The following is a 20,590-nucleotide window of genomic DNA, read 5'->3' on the forward strand; positions in this document are numbered from 1 at the left end:
GGAGGTGGCTTCATCCCTGCTGACTCTTCCAGGGTGCCTTGCTCAGTCAGTTACAGGAGCATAAAGTGCAGTCATAGCCTGCCCACTGTCTAAGTGTAGTCCAGCTTTTCTACATTCTTTTCCCCTTTCCTTTGACATGTAGTTTTCCCCCTGAAATCTATATAAATTGATGGTTAAATTATACTTAAGTTATAAATATTTAATTACATATTCAATGAAAAATTAGAAAAGACTGAATTTTTGACATAGAAGGAAACATGCAGTCTGCTCTTTTTTGTTATACAGATGAGGTCCAGAGATGTTCAGTGAGTTGTGCAAGGTCATAACTAATTAGTAGAAGAGTATGACCAGAACCTGGGTCCCCTAATTGAAATGTTCCCTCACTTCCCTGATGCCTTGTGTTTTCAGTAAACGCTGATGAGATCTTTTAATAACTGGAAAATTAATTTTTTAAAATTTCTTTTTTTATTCTGTTATCCAGGAGAGCATTGATGACTCTTTCATAAAAGATGCTATCATAATGCGTATTGGTGATGATAATTTAGATGTTGTTCTGTCAGCTGTGAATGCTTTTGAGGTAAGTATGTTCTTGTCACTAAAATGCAAATATTGTTAACTAATGTTCCCTTGTCTTCACTCCTCACATCCCATGTTCCCAAAATTTCTTTGGTCAGAAATGTATCTGGCAGTTAATTTCTTCATGTAAATCATTCTCATAGGATCATGGATTTTGAGCAGGTAGAAACCTTAAGAGGTCATTAGACCTACTCCCTTTCCCCTCATGGAAAGATAGGGAAACTGAGGCCCAGAAAGTTTAAGTGACTTCAGAGGGTTTTAGAGATCAAAGATGCTGCAGCAACTCTAGTCTAACCGGTTCTGAGAAGGAATCTCCATTATCACATTACCGAGTATAGGGAATACCTAGGTTAGAAACCCCCTGTGCTTGAGAAGCTCCAAAAAGGGGGATCTCAGCACTTTGAGACAAGCCATTCCACTTTTGGACACCTGAAGGTTAGGAAATTTTTCCTGACCTCAAGCCTGAATTGGCCTCCTTGCAATTTCCACCCATTGCTCTGCACAGAACAAGTGCAATCCTTTTCCCCACATGAGATCCTTGAAGACACTATCATGTTCCCCCTGAGTCCTCTCTTCTGCCGGACAAACAAACCCAGTTCCTTCAGCTCGTGCTTATCAGGCATGGATCCAACCTCTTTTACTGTCCTGATCTCCCTCCCTTGTCCTCTTTCCAGGTTAGCAATCTCCTTTTTAATCTCAGTGGCACCTGAATCTGAACACAGTATTCATGATGGGGTCCGATGAGGGCAGAGGGTGGTAGACTTCAGAAATTGTGCTGCTCAGATGAGCCTTTTGGCTGCCATGTTGTACTGCTCACCCTATTGAACTTGGAGGCCACTAAAACCCCACTTTTAAAAAAGCTACTCTATAACCATGCCTATCACATCTGTATTTGTGAAGTTCATTTTCTTTTTCTACACAAGTATAAGACTTTATTTTTATCTTAATTTATTCAGCCCAGGGCTTTTGCCTGCAAGATTCTTGAGTATGTTGACTATCATCCACTATATTAGCTATCTCTCCAAGCTCTTTGTGTCATTCGCACATTTGATGAGCAAACATCCCTCCCTCTTCTCCCCATGCCTTAATCCAAGTCATTGGTGAAAATTTTAAACAGCACAAGACCAAACTGGGAACCCTGGAGGGGTTCCACCGTAGGGCTTCTGCCTTGTTGACCCTAAACCATTAACAGCTGCTTTTTGAGTGTGGCTATCCAGCCAGTTCTGAATCCATTTATTGTGTTCTGTTCTAGTCCCTATCTTTCCATCGTCTCCACAGAAATAGTCGGAGTTTCTTTATAAAGGCTTTACTAAAATCTAAGCAGACTATATCCACAGCATTTTCCTCATCTGCTAGTTTTGTAATTCTGTCCAAAAAAAAAAGTTGGTTCTTGATCTCTTATGGCTTGTTCTCGATGGAGCCATGCAGACTCTTTGTAATTACTGTTTTTCCTTTCTACATGACCACCAATCATTTTTTTAAATGATCCATTCTAGAATTTTCCCAGGAATTGAAGTCAGAGTCACTGGCCTTTAGTTTTCAAACTATGTTCTTTTCCCTTTTTTGAAAATCAGGATAATATTTGCCCTTCTCCACTTTGGTGGTAACTCCTAAAGTATAGTTGCTGTTTTTCTTGTGCACAGTGTAAAGCAACAGCATGTTTAGAGGATTCATCTGGTAGTTTACATTATTTAGCTGTCACAGGGGTACTTGCAACATCAAATGAGATAATGGATTTGAAAGCATTTTGAAAAGTATAAAGCAGTCTGTAATTCAAGGCACAATACTATTGATGTCGTCAATGGTATTTGGAAAAATCATACCTTTTTAAAATGGCCTATTGTAATTCCTTTTCATAAATATTGGAGTGATAAAAATATAAGTTGCTTCAAGGTTCTTAGGGGTGGATAATGGGTAAATATTTTCTCTTTCAAATTCAGTTTAAAGGGGCAAGAAACATTTGAAATGGTGATTTCTTGTTTATCTGTAGGTTTTCAAAAAAGAGTTTAGCCCAGAAGAAACGGTTTCAAGTCTTTTGAGTCTTTTTCAAAGAGCAGGACTTTCACAGGATGGAACATGGTATATGTTTACTTTTCTTTATACTCTCTGTGATTGCTTTGTAGCAGTGACATGCTAATCTGACGTTGGAGATCTGATATTTTCATTCTGTACACCAGGGGTTCTTAATTTTATGTGTGTGTCATATATCTTTTGGCAGTCTGTTGGATCCCCTGTTCCCCTTCTCAGAATAATGTATGCAAGTATATAAAGTAAAATACGTAGGCCTACAAGGAAAATGAGTTATATTGAAATAAAGGTATCAAAATATTTTAAGAACAAGGTCATGGACCCCAGGTTAAAAACCCCTGACTGTTGCAGAGTGTTCTTTTAATGCTGAAAATTTTAATTGTTATGTGAGAACTTGTTTGGAATGCTGTACATTTTCAGTAATATAGATTCTATGGTAATTATCTCATTCATCTCTTTCAGAGATCAGAGTCAGATTTTAATTAGGAAATAAAGTAAATTGTTATCATTTGTGTTGGGGCCTTAACAGGAAAAATATGTCCCTTTCTGGGAGGAATGAGTGATGACTTTAGTCTCAGTCCATAATTAGTAACTGTTTGTAGGTCTCTACCATATTCCTTAACTAGTTCTTTAAAAATAGGTACAAGATACTTGAATTAGCAGCGGACATTCTAATTAAAGAAGAGATTCTGAATGGAAATGATCAATTACTAAATCAAGTGGTGATACATTTGCTGCCATTTATGGTTGTTACCAGTGACAATTCAAAATCCCAAGAGATGAAAATGGCTATCTATCTGTCAAAATCAGGAATTTGCTCATTGCACCCTATTCTAAAAGGTTGGAAAGAAGGTAAGATATTCAGTTTTGTCCTCTTAAATTAAAAAATAAAAAGATAAGCAGTGTGAATTCCAAAGGAAAATGATAAAAGACAAAAATCCTATGCTTTAGAAAGGAACTGTCATGTTCATGACTGGTGACAATCTTTTTTTTTTTTTTTTTTTTTTTTGCTAAGACAAATAATACACAATAAAAGGATACTAAACATTGTGAAGGAAGATGAAGTTAATAAAAATCTAATATACTCAGAATTGGATTTAAGTACTAGAAGTTTTCATGTAGTTTTCTTCAATGATTCACTATTTTTCACAGCTCTTGAAAAAGTGATTAAAACCGCAAAGCCAGCTGAATTGATTGGTGTAGCAAATCAGAAAATGGTTCAGTTGTTGGCTGACAATGTAAATTCAGGGAATCCTTCTTCAATGTTAAAGATGGTAAGTGTATTTTCAGAATTCCCATTTAAAAATATTTCTTGCCGAACCTTTGATTTTGATTCTTGGATTTTGCTTTGTCAGAGTTCTTTGTAAATGTTTATGCTTTTAAAAATAAACAGTGCTATATAAAATAATTTTACATAATAAAAAGTGGCACTTTACTAACATTTACAGAGAGAATATAGACTAGATTCTAAATCTACCTTATAAGTGTATCTTCTTCCTCTTTTCCAGAGAGCCTAGAACTGTCTCACTCCCCTTTTTTTCCTTAGGTCCAGTAGTAGATTCTATAACATCTTTTAACTAGAAAAATAGAGTCCAGTGGCAGAGTAAATGAATTATGACATTAAGGCAAAAGTCTTCCCAAAGAAAATGTACAAGAGGACAATCCTACCCTCTTTTGCAGTGGAAGGCTGTCCATGGGTGTAAAAGAGCTTATAATGTCTTTTTTTAAATGTATTAATAAACTTTGGTGATTTTCTGTTCTAATGTTATTTAAAATTTTTTGTTATAAGAAATGATTCTCTGATTGGGGGGAGAAAGAGGAGCATGGGAAAATCTAGGTGATATATAAAAACAAAAGATATCAGTAAAAATCTATTTTAAAAAATATGACCTTAAACATTCAGTTTAATTAGTAACTCTTTCCAGTATCTGAATATACCTTTTGTTCATATTATTTCGGACCATTATTATTAGAACTTGTAATTTCTTTCTTTGTTTTTTGTGTTTGCATTATAGGCTCTTCATTTTAAACATTTAGTTGTATTTTACAATCAAGATAAATTTTAGAATTCCGTACGATGTATAGAGTTGTAAGCATTGACCCTCAGCAGATTTATCTTACGGAGTACAAAATAGGCAATGATGGTTTTGTCTGTTTTTGAAGGTGGAAGATTTGATAGCTGTTGGTGAAAAGGAAAGCTACACGTTGAAACAGAAAGTGACTTCCCAGGTCATCGTTTCGGTTCTTGTCTCTTGCTGCTCTTCATTAAAGGAAACTCACTTTCCATTTGCACTAAGAGTCTTCAATTTGCTGGAAAGAAAAATAAGAGAAAGCGAAGTTATTACTTCTTTGGTAAGGACAGATAAAGGTGAAAATCAGGCTTAGATTGGAATTTAGAATGGAATTTCAGATGAAAAGATGGAGTCTAATGTTTGTTCATATTATGCAGCTGAAATGGGGTAGAGAAAATCATTACAATTTAAGAGATGAGGGATTGAGAAGTAAATTTATGAGAGATTCACCAACCTGAGTAGGAAGTGGCTGAGCTAATGAATTGGGTGGGAGGATATGGAGAGAGAGCTCTAAGACAGGGCTCATATCCTGGAAAAAGTTGGGAGAACCACCTCAAAGTCTGTAGATGAAGACAATAAGGATGAGGAGAAGGTGATGTAGACTGACTGTATGGTCCTTAAAAATATTCCTCAGAAAAGGAAATGTCATTGAGTGATGATCATAGACAAATAATTCTGGAGATGGCAATAAGTAGTACAGGATATACTTGGCCATCCAATGTACCATAAGAGGGACATCTTTAAATGCATTACCCATCATGAATCTATAACCTAAGACTTTTCCTCAACCACTCTAAAAAAACTTATTTCTATCCTTTACCTCCTCCTAGAGTAACAAAGTCTATGGCTTGCCCCTCTTTGTATAAATTTTCACGTTCATTTATTTGTCCTGGTGCCCTTTCATTCACATATTCCAGAGTTTGGTGATTGTCCATATTCTTCTTGTCCTCACAGCCTCTCAGCAATTCTCTTTGCAGTCTGTCTACAATATATCTGCCTTCTCTCATGCTATTGTTTACTTAAGATGCTCTTTTCTAAACTTCTTTTGCCTTTTATTTCTCTTGAAGTGTGGTGACACTACCACATAGTACTTTCAGATATGGAAACTCCCCAAGTTTTTCTAGTACCCTTCCTGATTTTTTTTTGTCTTATCTGCCTCCCCGCTCCTTCCCTCCATACCATAGTTCACATTAGGCCAATATTTTTAGGGAATAATCTATCCTTTTCCAAGGTCATAATGAGTAGTACTGATCTCTGAGTTCTGAGCATTTTATTAAGAGTAGTTTGGACTTTTTTTTTCTTCACACATGCCTAGATTGATTCTTATGTCATTTTCTTTCCTTCATTTTCTAGAGGTGACATCACCTTCTAGCTACTGTTTCATTGACCCAAAAGTGCTAGTATTATATGCAAAAAGAGATTTGATTGTACATTCCTTTTTCCATATAAATTTTTTAAAATATTGAATGAGTCTGCATCCTCTCAAGAATCTTTGCGGAACCCTGTTATTTTTACTTCACGTAGAGGAGGTTTTGTTCCTGTTTTCATTTTCCAGTCACTTCTTTTCCTTATTTAAATAAATTAGTGAACTCTAAGTAGAAGAAAAATTTCTTTTCCTGTTATCATTTCTAGGAAAATAAGGAAACTCTTGGCTTTGCTACTTTCTGTGTCTCAACATATAAATAATAAATGACTGTAGGATGCAAAAACAAAAAAATGTTTTCTGTTTTTTGATTTATATTTAAGATGGTACTGACCAATATTTCCTTTTATTTTACCAATTCAGGAAATTTCTTTTGAATGCCATTCTGAACTGTCAGACAAAGGAATACCAGTGGAGCTATGGATTCAGTATGTAGAAAAGCTCAACGGAGGTCAGATGATTGCTGTAGAAGATGCAGTTATGTTTGCCTTTTCATTGAAAAACTTTATTCAAGTCTTGAAGCCTCCTGAATCTTTTCTTAAAGGTAAATCATTGTGAATATTTTTAGATATGATTGTCTTAGAAACAAGTTAAGAAAAATTAGATGTGCTAATTATTTTGTCTTGTAGTTAGAAAATCGTTCTTTTTCTTGGGTGAAAAATTTCTCATTGTGTTTAGCCACTGCAGGCTCATCATATTCTTATATTTGTGGACTATTTCATACCTGACATGTTTTTATGTCCATTAGATGATAAGTGGTGGAATCCTGAACTTATGAAAGAAGATAGCCGAGATTATCTGCACTTACTGATCCAGATATTTGAAGTTATTATTGCTGGTGCTGATGCCCTTCACTTCAGAGTTCTGATGAGACTTTTATTGGAGGTACTTCATTGTTATTCTGAAATTTGTTTCAGCTAAAGTAATTTTTTATCCTATGGAAAACAAAAAGTAGTGGAATTAAATTGTCTTCTACAGTTTTAGAAATTTCTCATTTCAAAATCTATTTTCCAGGAAAAGAATTTTAGCCAAGCCTGTTTTTATATTTTGAATTGTACTTGTACCATAATTCAGAAATTACAGCTCTGCTCAAATACAGGAATTTTTTTTTAATATATATTTTTTGCTACCATATATTTCCCAGTATACACAGTGCTGCATTGAAAATGATATTTGGCAATATGTTAGCTAGTAATTTGAAGAAAACTAATCTTCTTTTTATTTTGATTAGGTACATTTAGAAGATATTTTCGAATTATTTAAGTTCTTTTCACTTTTGTGGACCTATAACTATAGCCTTTCAAATCCACTTAACTATACTGTGAAAACAATACTACAGACTCAAGCTCTTTACGTAGGACATGCAATGCTGTCAGGCCAGGCTATACAGAAGAAAAAATACCTGGCATCAACATCTTCTCCAGGTATTAAAATTTCATTTTTCGTAACCGTGTTTATTTATTTTTCCCTTCCCTAGTTGCTGTAAGTTGTAGTAGCTGTTGGAGTTCATAAAGTTTCAAACTTATACAAGTATACTTATAATATCCTTGCATGCTTAATGCTGCTGTAATTGGGCTTTATGTTTTCAACAATCCCCTCCCACCCCCAGCCCTTTCACTAGAGTGGCGGGGGCAGGGAATCACTTCAAAACTTTGAAAAATAATCTTCATGTATAATGCTATAATTTTATAGAAACAAGATATATGAGCAGCTTCCTTTAAGAAGGGTAACAGTTTTATAAATGGAAAGAAGTCAGCTAAGAATAAATTGTCAGTTAAGTATGGCCTTATTTGTGTTGGGAACTAACTTATTTGAAGGGAGCTAATAACCTTAGAAGTTTCTGTTCAGAGTAAGTGGAGTTCTTTTTCTTGCTTTTTTGAGTCAGTCTGATGTAGAAGGGCTTGAATGTTGGCTTCTTATACAAGGTATATAGAGACATCTGGCTAGAGTCTTAGCTGTGACTAAACATATTCATTGGGCTTTGGAGGGTGGGAAAAACACCTTAGCTTCCTTATTGGATGCATTACTTTAGCCCCATTCATGACACCTTTTTTAATCTTTCCCTTCCTGTTTAACTTGTTCTGTACCCATTGTGTACATGTCTTATCTCTTCTCCCCTCCCTCCTTGATTTTATAAATCCTTTGAGAGCAAGGACTCTGTATACTCTGTGTGTAACTCAAATTTTTTTGTTTCTCTAGTTCCTGGTACAGTGCCATGCCGTAGTAGATAGTAGTCAGTCAGTGAACATTTGCTGAATTGAACACGTTGAATTAAGGAACATAAAAATCTATGAAAATGCCACAATTGACACAGATTTTAGCTTCTCTTAAGTTTTAGAATATTTGATTACTTTAAAAAGTGTTTCAAATTTTCCTATCCTGTGGTTGGTGTTTACATATGTGAGCTTTATTCTAATACATGCCTAACATTATTCTTCTTCCTCAGTGGTGATATGTTTACTCATAAACTTGGGAAGTCCTGTAAGAGAAGTAAGAAGGGCTGCCCTTCTCTGCCTCCAGACCTTACGTGAAGTAGAGTCTCCATTTCATCCAATAATACAACATCTAGTCCAAAAAGAAGAAGAGATTATTTCAGATGCCACCTATGTAGCACAGGTAAATCTTCCCATTAGCAATGTGTAAGTAGATAGATAGAATGGGAGAGAGAGAGAGAAAGAGATTTCATGTACATATATGAAGTCAAGGCTATTCCTCCGACCTGCCAGTTAACAGCTATATAAATAAGATTTTCATCTTATTTCATGAGAAATTTGATCAGTTGCTTCACAGAAATTTATATAATAGATAATACAATTTTGGGGGGGAAAATCTCTTCTTAACATGAATAAATGGGGAGATATAATTGGAAATTTAAAGAAGTATCAAAAGACATTAAGAAGCCATTTAAAAATATTTAAGAGCTAGACTATCAAATCTGTGGAAAAGTTCAATTTTTGAAATATTATTGAGATTATTGAATGTTATTGAAACATTTTTATAGTAATGAGGTACATTTCCCCCTGAATAAAATAATTGGGAATAATTGACCTTTGCTCTTAGATAAAATATGCTTGTAGTGTCCTGTGTTTGCCGGTAGTATCACCTATGAATGAATTACACACACAAAATGGCAAATTATTAATGAAATAATGTTAACTTGTCTTTTGGTTGATCATTTTTTAGAAATTTGCACTTCTACATTTTGAAGACCCTCCATAAACTATTGTTGTGTTTTACCTTTTAATGTTCTAGGATTTGAATACTTTATTTGAGGATCTACAAACAGGAAAAAAGCCAAAATCTCACCAGAAGTTGACTGATGCCTTAAAACATCTGCTTTGTTGTGTACATAGTTGTCCATCTTATATTGGAAAAAACTTGATGAAAATTCTTCAGGAAGTCAATAGTGAGGTGTGTATATTTTAATGAGAAATATAATTTGATTCTGTTGTTACCAAAATATTGTAATAACTGATGTGTACAGGGGAAATTTTATTTTAATTAGCTTGAGAAGTAACAGGAAGGGGATATTAAATGCAGAGCGAGAAAAGCTTGAATGTTGTTTTGGAGGAGGGTGGGAGGGATTGTTTTAAACAAACATATTACTCCTGCATATTAGAAATATATATATATATGTGCCTACATATAAATCTGTGTATGTATATTTGCACATGTGTGTATATTCATGTTTTAAAATCACAACGAACTGTGACTCTTGGTAGAACTTTAATTTGAGCTTTTATAACTATTTTTTCCTATTAAAATCCAGCTCTGTATGTCTTCTGACTTAGTTTTGTAAGATATAAATGGCATATTTACCTGAAAGTGATGATAATAATTATCGATACTGACAGATTTGGAGTCTTGACACCTTGATTTGAAATCCTACTTTATACATTTACAACTGTATGACTCTGGGCAATTAACTTTAATTTCCAGTCTCAGTTTGGTGATTATACTTGGACTTTCAACATCATGATGTTAGGAGGAAGATGCTTTGTAAACCTTATTTTATAAATATACATTATTATTACTGCCATTATTACTATTACAGCATCAGTTTTCGTAATTCTACATTTTAAAAACCTTTTCCATGACCTTCACTAATAGTTTTAACAGGAAATATAGAGACAGGAAAGAACTACATACTGGTATATTAAGTTAAAACTCTCTTTTACTACCTGTTATTTTAATCTTACAAGTTTGAGCAGATACATGAAGTATAAATCAAATTAAATATGTTCCGTCCAGAAAAAGTAATCTAATTATAGTGATTTAATATGTTCTGTATGTCTTTTTTAATATTTGCACAATTCAGGGAAAGGTGACAAAGGTTTCTTTAAAAGAAAAACTCAATATTCTAGTTAAAAATACTATGGTCGGGGCAGTTAGGTGGCACAATGAGTAGAGCACCGGCGCTGGAGTCAGGAAGACCTGAGTTCAAATTCGTCCTCAGACACTTGACACACTTGCTATCTGTGTGACCTTGGGCAAGTCACTTAACCCCAGTTGCCCTGCCTTCCCCCCTGCAAAAAAAGAATACATATGGTCACAGATTTCCTAAAATGCAACGATTCTTTATCTTGCACTTAATGAACAACATTCTCTACTTTTAGTTTGTAGGTAAAATAGAAGTTTTTGAATCATAGTTAAATCCTGAAAGAGATTTGGACAATGGATAACAAGAGGTCTTCAAAAATTTAGTGTCCCTTGTTCAGCTAACTGAAAAAATAGTACTGGAATTTTTAGCTAGAAAGAACATGCTAACAGTGCTTCCAAAGGGAAAGGTTTGGCCCAGTGCTTAATGTTTGTGATTATTTAAAAGTATTTATTAGCATCTTTAAACCAAAGCATTCAGTATAGTTTGAACAGGTGCTCTGACGCCCTCTTCTTAACCCTAGCCTGAGGAATAAAACAGTCCTATTCTTCAGGATTATTAGGATCATCATAGCTGTGACGATTGCTCTGCTCACCTGAAGATAGCCTTTTAAGATCAGTGCTTCCCAGTGGAATTTGTTCTCAAGTTCTCTCAAAACATTCCTGATACTCTTTAATTCTTTCTGTTTTTTGAAGATCGTATCACTTCCCTGAGATCTTCTCCTGGGCTACTTCCCTTATCGATTTTCCTGATGATTGATAATGTTCTTATGTAACAAGTAGAGGTGTATGCTAGTTGAAGTTAATAGCTTTTCTCAATTTTTAGATGGTGCTTTCTCAGCTGTTGCCCACAATTGATCAGTTGCTGGAGAAAATCCTAAAGGAACCCACTACAATACTAAAGGATGAAGCTATCATTTTGCACCTTGCCCTTGGGAAGTACAATGAGCATTCAGCTTCTCTCTTACACAAGGACCCACAGAGTTTAGAAGTATTCATAAAAGCTGTGCACACAACAAAGGAAGTCTTCAAAGGGATGCCAACGTTCCAGATCCTTGCACTTGGGAAGGTTGGTGTTTTCTAATTAGAATCTAGATTTTTAAGTTTACTTTTCCCTTTATCACTCCTAGTACTGGAGCACAATGAATTTGGACCTTTCAGGAATTGGATAATATATGGTATATATTGAATGGCTGAATGAACAAAAGTTCTTGAATGGTGTTAAGTGTTTTAAAATATGGAATGGATTTTTTTTAGTGATCACTATGACAGACAGGTTCTAAAGAAATATGTCGAGTAAGATTTCATTTAATTTGAAAAATTTTATAATCTTCCATTAAAATCCTTCTCTAATGCTTCATCCTAACATGGAGATGACTCCATTCTTACAGTGTAACAAAAAAGAGAAGTAAAAGCTCTGGCAGCAAGCTTATCCCAAGGAAAGAGGCTTCAGGTATAGCCCCAGCGATGGACAGTGCATTTGCTTTTCTGGTATCAGCCTCACTCAGTGTGGTGAAGCTTCTCATCAGGTTGATTCTCAACTTGCTGTTAAGTTGTATAGAAGTTATATGACATGGAATGGACATGCTTTTTTTTTAAATATGACAAAGCTATATAAGAAGGCTTCTTATTCTTAGGAAATTGCTTTCATGTGATTCTTTTTGTTATTTTTAGATTACAAAACCATTCTTTGCTGCTATATCAGATGAAAAAGTTCAACAGAAACTTTTGGGAATGCTGTTTGATTTACTTTTGAATTGCAAAAATACACTCTGTGCACAGACTGTTAGCAGTGTTTTTAAAACAGTAAGTTATGGCCTTTTTATTAATTGTTACGGTTTAGAGTATTTTTGAGCACTCTTCATTTTCACTTCTTTGATCGGACCTTTTTTCCTTATCTCAGTCTTCCTTGTATTGTGGTTAGTGATTAATTGATTGATTTTGGGGCAACAAAAGGACTTAATGAAGTCTTATAGGAGATAGAGAAATATATTGGTATCTATGGAAACATAAAATGTAGGCCTTCCCAATTAGTTTCCGATACTCCTTTTTTCATTTATAGTTTAACTATTTGTTAGTATTTAATCTGGATCAGACTTCTGTTGAGTAGTACATAATAAACTGTAGAATCATATGCCAAAAATTGTGATTGGTACTTTGCAATTGATCTGGGGGATCATTATGATACTAAAAGGGCCAGGATTGTGACATATATGATGGAGTGAATAATGGAATTGAGAACATTTTCATTGGTACTGCAGATGAGCGCTGAATGGCATTGTTAATCAGCCACGGATATGGAAATAGAATTAAGTAGCACAAACCAGGTTGGAGAGATAGTGAGTGTGCCAGAAAGATAATATGCTTTTTTAGGGGCTGGTGAAAGCTAGAATTTGGGATTCAAATGCCTGTGGAAATAGGGATATCTTTAAATATTGTGACCAGCCAGACATCCTTAAAATTTGTTTTCTCAAATATTCATTTCCTTAACTTCATCCTTCACAGTGTCCTATGTACGTCCAGACATCTTCAGGGCATGCTCTTTCTGCCCTAGGTTTGAACAGATGTTGAACAGAAACTGAATACATTTGTTTGGAAATTTCTGATTCATAAAATCAAGTTGACTGCAAGTCAGCAAATGTAATTTTAGTGTGTTTTATCTTTTTAAACATTTTCTACACCTGCCGAGTAGATTGACACCAGGGAATATCTTTGATTCGTTTATTGAATCAAACTCAAACCTATGAGTGTGGTAATTCTACCTATGCAATTTTGAAAACTCTTATTCTTATCTATATTTTATAAATTCCCCCATAAATGAGTTAATCAGCACATGGTTTGAAACTCCTGTGATAAAGCACTCAGTATTTACCATTCTGCTTTTTGGACAGCTTTAATCCCGTTAAATAAGAGAATAATTTTTCTTTAAGCGTGACAGGTCTATTAGTCTGATTTAAATTCAAAATAACTTGATAGAATTAGCTTTCCATATTTTGAAATTAGTGAGTGTATGAAGGTGATTAAAGGCAACTAGTTATTTGCGGCTTTTAAAATATGTATATTCATTGTGCTTGTTTATCCTAGAAATGGAAATTATTGGTAATTCATACTTTAACATAATTTCAGATTTCTGTCAATGCTGAACAAATCCGCCTAGAACTAGAGCCACCAGAGAAAGCCAAGTCCCTGGGTACAGTTCAGCAAACAAGAAGGCAAAAAATGCAACAGAAGTAAGAATTATGAACTCATTAAGAAAAGTCCTTTTGTTCCAGTTTTTTGTACATTACCTAACTTTTTCATCTGTTTATGTAATTAGAGTTTTATTGGTACCTTTTGTTTTTACATTAGTTTTTTTTTTCCCCAATGTACCTTCCCTCCACTATTGAACCCACTCTGGTAACAAAGAAAAACACTTAAAACAAGCCAGCCAGCAAAACATGATGACTGTCTGGCAGCATATAACCACATTCAGTGCCAGTGGTCTTCCCTCTTACTCCTCTTTTTTAATGAGGAAAAGTTACCTTAGTCATTATAATTAATCAAAGTTTAGTTGCCTTTTGTATTACTTCTGTTTATTTTATTGTAGTCATGGCATATATTCTGATTCTGTTTACTTCTCTCTGCATAAGTTCTTAAAACTCTGATGTATCTACAAATTATATAATTGATTGTTATTGTGTGATAATACTCCATTCCATTATATGCCACAAATTGTTCAGCCATTCCCCAGTCTATGGCACTAATATTTACATTTTTTTTCACAAATGCTTACTACTATTAACATTTTTGTATGTATGTGGCTTTCCTGACTTTGGCCTCTGGGAATATCCTGGGTCAGAGTATATGAAATTTAAGTTCATAGTCTCATTTAATTTCAAATTTCCTTCCAGAATGGTTGGCATTTCTAACAGCATTGTATTAATGTATTCATCTTTACACAACTCCTCTAGTATATACTGGAACTACCTTTTATTGTCAATTTCTCAGAAGTGTTTTAATTTTTTTCTCTTGTCATTTGAAACAGTTTTTCACATAGGTGATACCTTATTTTTGATTCTTGTTGTCAGTTCCACATATAAGAATATGTGTAATCAATCAATGATTGATGCAACCATTTTCCCTCACTAAAACCTTTCTCTTATTCTAGCTATGTGAGGTTTTTCTGATCAGTTTTTATCCAGTATTATCATGTTTTCTTATTTTCTTTTTTCTTCCTAAGAATAATTTTTTTTTTTACCCCTGTTGCAGAAAACTACAAGATACAGAACCTGTACAAGATGTTGGCAGTGCTTACTGGCAGAGAGTAACCCTCATCTTAGAATTGCTGCAGCACAAAAAGAAACTCAGAAATCCTCAGTTATTAGTGCCATGTCTTTTTAATTTGCTCTCCAGGTAAATCACTCTTAAAATGGCTTTTAATTAATTATAGTCCATTAGAGAGCAGAATTCTAATACCTGCCTGAGAATTGTCATTATTCTCTTGTTCTTACTTACCTCTAAACATAATATGAGGCTTCAATTTGTAAGTGGCTTGCAGAAGTGCCTGCTATTTATGCAAATAAAATAATTGGAAAACAAAAAGAAAAATGTAGCCAAATGGGAAGTCCTTGGCCAAGAACCTCTAGAAAGTTCAATTTTACCTTAGTTTAGGATCAAGTGAATGGCCATTGAACATAATCCATTCTGCTTTCCATTGGGCATTCTATTAGATGAACCTTGAGCATGTGCCTATCACTTCTTTGGGCTTTATTGCCTGAATATACAATATAGAAGTTAGGTATGAGAGACAGATATAGTTTGGCATCACTGTTTATATTCTAGAAATAGGATCTTGAGTGGGTAGTTTTTGAAACTAAATGAATCATGAGTATCAACACAATATACCTCCCACATTTCCCTCTGCAGAACTAGATAGATGGAGATTTTGTCTGCTCTCATTTTCTTTGCAGTGTGATAAGAGTAGCAATTTGGCATTAAACTCCTTGGAAGAGTTTAGAGAAGACTGTAGTAAACTTAGCAAGTGCTGATTTTCTTATTTTAGTCATTTCTATTTGATTTTTATGAAACCTGTTATATCTATGACTTCTAACGGACACTGACAACAAAAATTATATAATTTTTTTATTCATTATCATCACTTGGACTAAAATCTGAAGGTGTCTTGAAACTTTGCCGCCGGAGCAGGGAAATCTGGAATATACCAAACAGCTGATTCTTAGCTGTCTGCTCAATATCTGCCAAAAGCTATCCCCAGATGGTTCTAAGCTTCCTAAAGGTATGTACAGCATTGTAAGGTTGGAGGATGCTTTGAGGACACATCTACCTGTCGATCCATTTAAAGCTTTTATCTTCTCCCTCTATAGGTATTCTTGATGAAGAAAAATTCAATGTAGAATTGTTAGTTCAGTGTGTGCGTGTTTCAGAGATGCCTCAAACACATCACCATGCATTCTTGCTTTTGGGTGCTGTTGCTGGAATCTTTCCTGTAAGTATTTATTTTCCATAATAATAATTCATTTATGTAGTACTTTACAACTTTTTTAAATGCTTTGCTCAACAACAGTCCTATCATGTAGAGCAATTCAATTTGTAATGGAGGTAAGAGGCTCAGAGACCTTGACTGTCTTAGATATGATCACCCAACGAGTGGGTGTCAGACCCAGGTTGCAAAGTCCAGCCTTCTCTCTACTACTACCACCTCATATTCTCTCCTGGGAAAAATTTCCATGAAAATTTTAGGACATTTGAAATACAGAAATATTTAGGAAAAGGTAGACATCCTTTTAATCATATAGCTAGCTTAACATTTTAAGGCTAGAATTATTTTAGTTCAAGGAAAGTTGTGATTAAATTATTTAATAATTATTTAATTATTATATTGAATATTTAATCACTTATTTAATTAAATAATGAGGTATTTAGGTGCGATATATCCCAGGTGGCCACAGTTTTGGGTGCTGAGAGTACAAATACAAAGGTGATATATATTGATTGCTTCTGCTCTTGAGGAGCTTACATTCAGGTAATGTAATTATCCTTTGGTAGGCACTTACTTGCTGTGATATGGTTAGATTGGTGTCTTTGTATTACATTTTTAGGGTTTAAGCTTTCTTATGGCTCTGAAACAGAATCATTACTTTCCTAATTATTAAAATATTTTTTACAGCAGATAGCCTAAATTCTAGAATGAATCATCTGTCCTAAAAGGGGAAAGTTTTTGCAGATTTCTAGTCTAATATGTATATCATTTGATACACTTCTTAACAGGCCCTGAATAACAAGCTACTATACTTTGTCCTGTTTTGTAGCTGAGGGAGACAAAACCCATTCAGTTTGATGCGTTAAGTACATGTGTAAATTTATAATATACTTTTTAAAATATACATTAACCAGTTGGCATTTTCAACAAGTAATTGAAAAAACGAAGCTTTCTACTGAATACATTCATTTTAGCAATGTGTATTTTGGAATGTAATTTGGTTGACAAAAGTATTATGCATTTAACTTAAATTAATAGAGTGAAGTATATTTTTCTTAGATAGTCTTCCTTTTAGGGATGTCTGCTAGATCCCCAGTGTTTGGCATAATGTGAATAAGGGGTCTGTGAAAAATTTTCAGGGCTGGTGAAGTTATACACTAATGTCCTCCAGACTTTTTTGATCATGCATCCCTCCCTATCAGTAAAAACTTTTTGAACACGTTCCTTATATGTGTGTGTGTGTGTGTGTGTGTGTGTGTGTGTGTGTGTATGTATGTGTGTGTGTGTGTGTGTTTATTTATAAATTTTGTATATAACAGAGTATAATAAAATAAAAGTATGAAACTTATACAAACTTATAAAACCTATGCAAAAATAGAGATTAAAGGATTGATAAATTGAAATGTTTTATAATTTTTTTATCTGATTCTAAGTTTATTTTATTTCAATATTTAGTTTTATTGCGTATCATAATTGAAGAAAATAACTCACAAAGGTACATAAGTCTGGATGAAAGAAGTGTTTTATTGACTTCATGTACTAAATCACAATAACTCATGTTTCAACACTTTAAGTGATTATGTAAAAGCTTTTGTTGAAATTTGGCTAGTAAAAAAAAAATCTTGCCTGATGCCAGTTAGTCCTTCTTGCTCACTAATTAGAAGATGATGTATTTTTTTTATATTTTTAATAAATGGTTTCAATACCCACTGAAACTCTTCATTTGGAAGGTTTTTAAATAGGTCAGAAAATTCTGCTTCCAGGTTTTTACAGGGTGCAGATATTAGAGTTTTTATAGGTGGCCCTAAGGAGGAGTCTGTAACTCTTTTTTTTGTTTTAATTTTTTTTAAATTTATTTGTTTAACATATTTAGTTTTCAGCATTGATTTTCACGAGAGTTTGAATTACAAATTTTCTCCCCATTTCTACCCTCCCCCCACTTCAAGATGATGTATATTCTGGTTGCCCTGTTCCCCATTCAGCCCTCCCTTCTGTCACCCCACTCCCCTCCCATCCCCTTTTCCCTTCCTTTCTTGTAGGGCAGGATAAATTTCTACGCCCCGTTGCCCATGTATCTTATTTTCTAGTTGCATGCAAAAACTTTTTTTTTTGTTTTTGAACATCTGTTTTTAAAACTTTGAGTTCCAAATTCTCTCCCCTCTTCCCTTCCCACCCACCCTCCCCAAGAAGTCAAGCAGTTCAACACAGGCCACATGTGTATCATTATGTATAACCCTTCTACAATACTCATGTTGTGAAAGACTAACTATATTTTGCTCCTTCCCAACCCATCCCCTTGTATTGAATTTTCTCCCTTGACCCTGTTCCCTTTCCAAAGTATTTGTTTTTGATTACCTCCACCCCCATCTGCCCTCCCCTCCATCATCCCCCCCCTTTTTTTTATCTTCTTCCCTCTTCTTTCCTGTGGGGTAAGATACCCAATTGAGTATGTATGGTATTCCCTCCTCAGGCCAAATCTGATGAGAGCAAGATTCACTCATTCCCCCCTCACCTGCCCTCTCCCCTCCTCCCACAGAACTGCTTCTTCTTGCCACCTTTTTGTGAGATAATCCACCCCATTCTATCTCTCCCTATCTCCGTCTCTCAATATATTCCTCTCTCCTCCCTTAATTTGATTTTATTTCTTTTAGATGTCTTCCCTTCATCTTCGACTCACCCTGTGCCCACTCTCTCTCTATCTCTCTCTTTATATATATATATATACACGCATGCATATATACATACATGCACATTCACTTATATATATATGTGTGTGTATATATATATATATATATATATATACACATAAACATATATATATATATATATATATGCATATTCCTTTCAGCTACTATGATATTGAGGTCTCATGAATCATACACATCATCGAGTCTGTAACTCTTAAGTAAGAGTGATTAACTGTCAGCTGCAGCAGAGGTCAGGAAGGCTAAGAAAAGGCCATCAGTTTGTCACTTAAAGATCATTAGTAGTTTTGAAGATGCTGTTTTAGTTGAATTGAGGAGTCACACCTGGGAGACTACAAAGACAGTGTTACCCTCAACAGAAATAGGAAGTTCAGAAGTTTGGATTGGGGGGCTGCGAGGAGGCTGGCTGTAGTAATGAGGTCTACATTGCACATCCCACCCCTCCTTCATCTCCTGCAGCTGTTTAAGCTGCAAACCTCTCTGTGTGAGGCAGTGGCAATGACCTGAGTATCCACTCTACCTCTGTAACTGCAGGAGGGGAAGGAGTGGTGGGGTTTGTGACATGATGGGGGAAGGAGGTAAAATTGTGTGATACTCCCTGTGCAGTAGTTGGCTTTTGTAAGGAGGGTGGGATATAACCCATTGGAGATTTCTGACCTAGAGTTTCAGTGCTCCAGAATGTTCAGTATGAAATTACACGTTAAATACGAAGTTGTATTACATGATTGCACATGTATAACCTATATCTGATTGCTTACCATTTCAGGGGAAGGGGAAGGAGGGAGGAAGGATAGAATTTGGAACTCAAAACTTTAAATAAAAATGTTAAAAATAATTTAAGATAATAAATGTTACCTCAAAAAAAAGAAATTATACATTAAAGTGCTCATAACACATGATAATTTCTCAGAATGAAAATAGACTTGATTTCTTGCTTTACTCTAAAATCTTCTTTCCGTCTGTGTTCCAGGGGTGTTCTAGGCCCATTCTTCTTTGCCCCTATTTCTACCCTTCTCTCTCCACTCAGCAGTTATGATTTCAGAATTTCAAGCCTTAAAAGTATTCCGTTCGGAAAATGCTGGGCTAAATTAATGTTTCATATGCAAAGGTGTTTTGTAGTTAGTCCTATAGATAAGTGAATCAAAGTTTAATCAACTGAGGAACTTACAGAGGTGCAACTGGTAGAAGGGTGAGCCTGAAATTAGAAAGGCCTGAGTTCAAAAAAGGCCTTAGACCAGAGGTGAGGAACCTTTGGCCTTGAGGCCACTTGTGCTCCTCTGGTCCTCAAGTGCAGTCCTTTGACTGAATTCACACTTCTCAGAACAAATGTTTTTATTAAGACCTCGGGGCCACAGGTTCCCCACCCCTGCCTTAGACATTTACGAGTTTTGTGACCTGGGGCAACACTTAGCACAGTGCTTGGCACATACTATGTGCTTTCTAAGTACTTATTTCCTTCCCCTACCAGAAGGAAATGTAAATGTGGGATTTATACTTGTTTATCATTTGTGGTTAGAAAATCAGCAGCAGGAGAAATGTAAGCATTTTTTTCATTATCATCCCATACATGTAATTGTGATGTTAGCTTGGTAATTTAAGATTCCAGAGTGAACCTTTGAAAAGGGGTATCATGTCTCCAGAAAAAGGTCCCAAATTGCATTTTAGGCACTCTTCTGCCTGGAGACAGCGGGAGATTTTGGTCATGTGCCTTAAACTGAAGTACAGATTGTGTGCTTTGTAACTATACATTTTTTAAATTTGTTATTCAAAGTATTGACCAGCTATTAATTGTAAACATGCTTTGGAACAACCTTAAAAAGAACATGTGCCTAAGGTACAACTGATTGCTTTTCTTGCTGATCCTTAACCTTTCCTTTATCAGCTCACACTGAATTTGGTTTGAAACCAAGTATCTCTTTTCGTTGCAGTC

The 20,590-nt window shown here is 34.9% G+C and overlaps 1 protein-coding gene across 2 annotated transcripts in view; it reads left to right on the forward strand.

The window, feature by feature from the left end:
- HEATR1 (HEAT repeat containing 1) overlaps window positions 1-20,590 on the forward strand; it is a 57,866-nt gene that overhangs the window by 19,588 nt on the left and 17,688 nt on the right. For both annotated transcript variants that reach the window (XM_036755240.1, XM_036755241.1), the window contains exons 12-27: window positions 482-577; window positions 2,567-2,655; window positions 3,245-3,456; window positions 3,757-3,878; window positions 4,768-4,956; window positions 6,463-6,643; window positions 6,848-6,984; window positions 7,331-7,523; window positions 8,546-8,715; window positions 9,352-9,510; window positions 11,303-11,545; window positions 12,151-12,282; window positions 13,603-13,706; window positions 14,725-14,868; window positions 15,633-15,751; window positions 15,840-15,961. In XM_036755240.1, coding sequence (XP_036611135.1) covers window positions 482-577; window positions 2,567-2,655; window positions 3,245-3,456; window positions 3,757-3,878; window positions 4,768-4,956; window positions 6,463-6,643; window positions 6,848-6,984; window positions 7,331-7,523; window positions 8,546-8,715; window positions 9,352-9,510; window positions 11,303-11,545; window positions 12,151-12,282; window positions 13,603-13,706; window positions 14,725-14,868; window positions 15,633-15,751; window positions 15,840-15,961 — 2,412 coding nt within the window. The remainder of the gene's footprint in view (window positions 1-481; window positions 578-2,566; window positions 2,656-3,244; window positions 3,457-3,756; window positions 3,879-4,767; window positions 4,957-6,462; window positions 6,644-6,847; window positions 6,985-7,330; window positions 7,524-8,545; window positions 8,716-9,351; window positions 9,511-11,302; window positions 11,546-12,150; window positions 12,283-13,602; window positions 13,707-14,724; window positions 14,869-15,632; window positions 15,752-15,839; window positions 15,962-20,590) is intronic.

Source organism: Trichosurus vulpecula, chromosome 4 (assembly GCF_011100635.1).
Source record: "Trichosurus vulpecula isolate mTriVul1 chromosome 4, mTriVul1.pri, whole genome shotgun sequence".
Lineage (NCBI taxonomy): Eukaryota > Metazoa > Chordata > Mammalia > Diprotodontia > Phalangeridae > Trichosurus > Trichosurus vulpecula.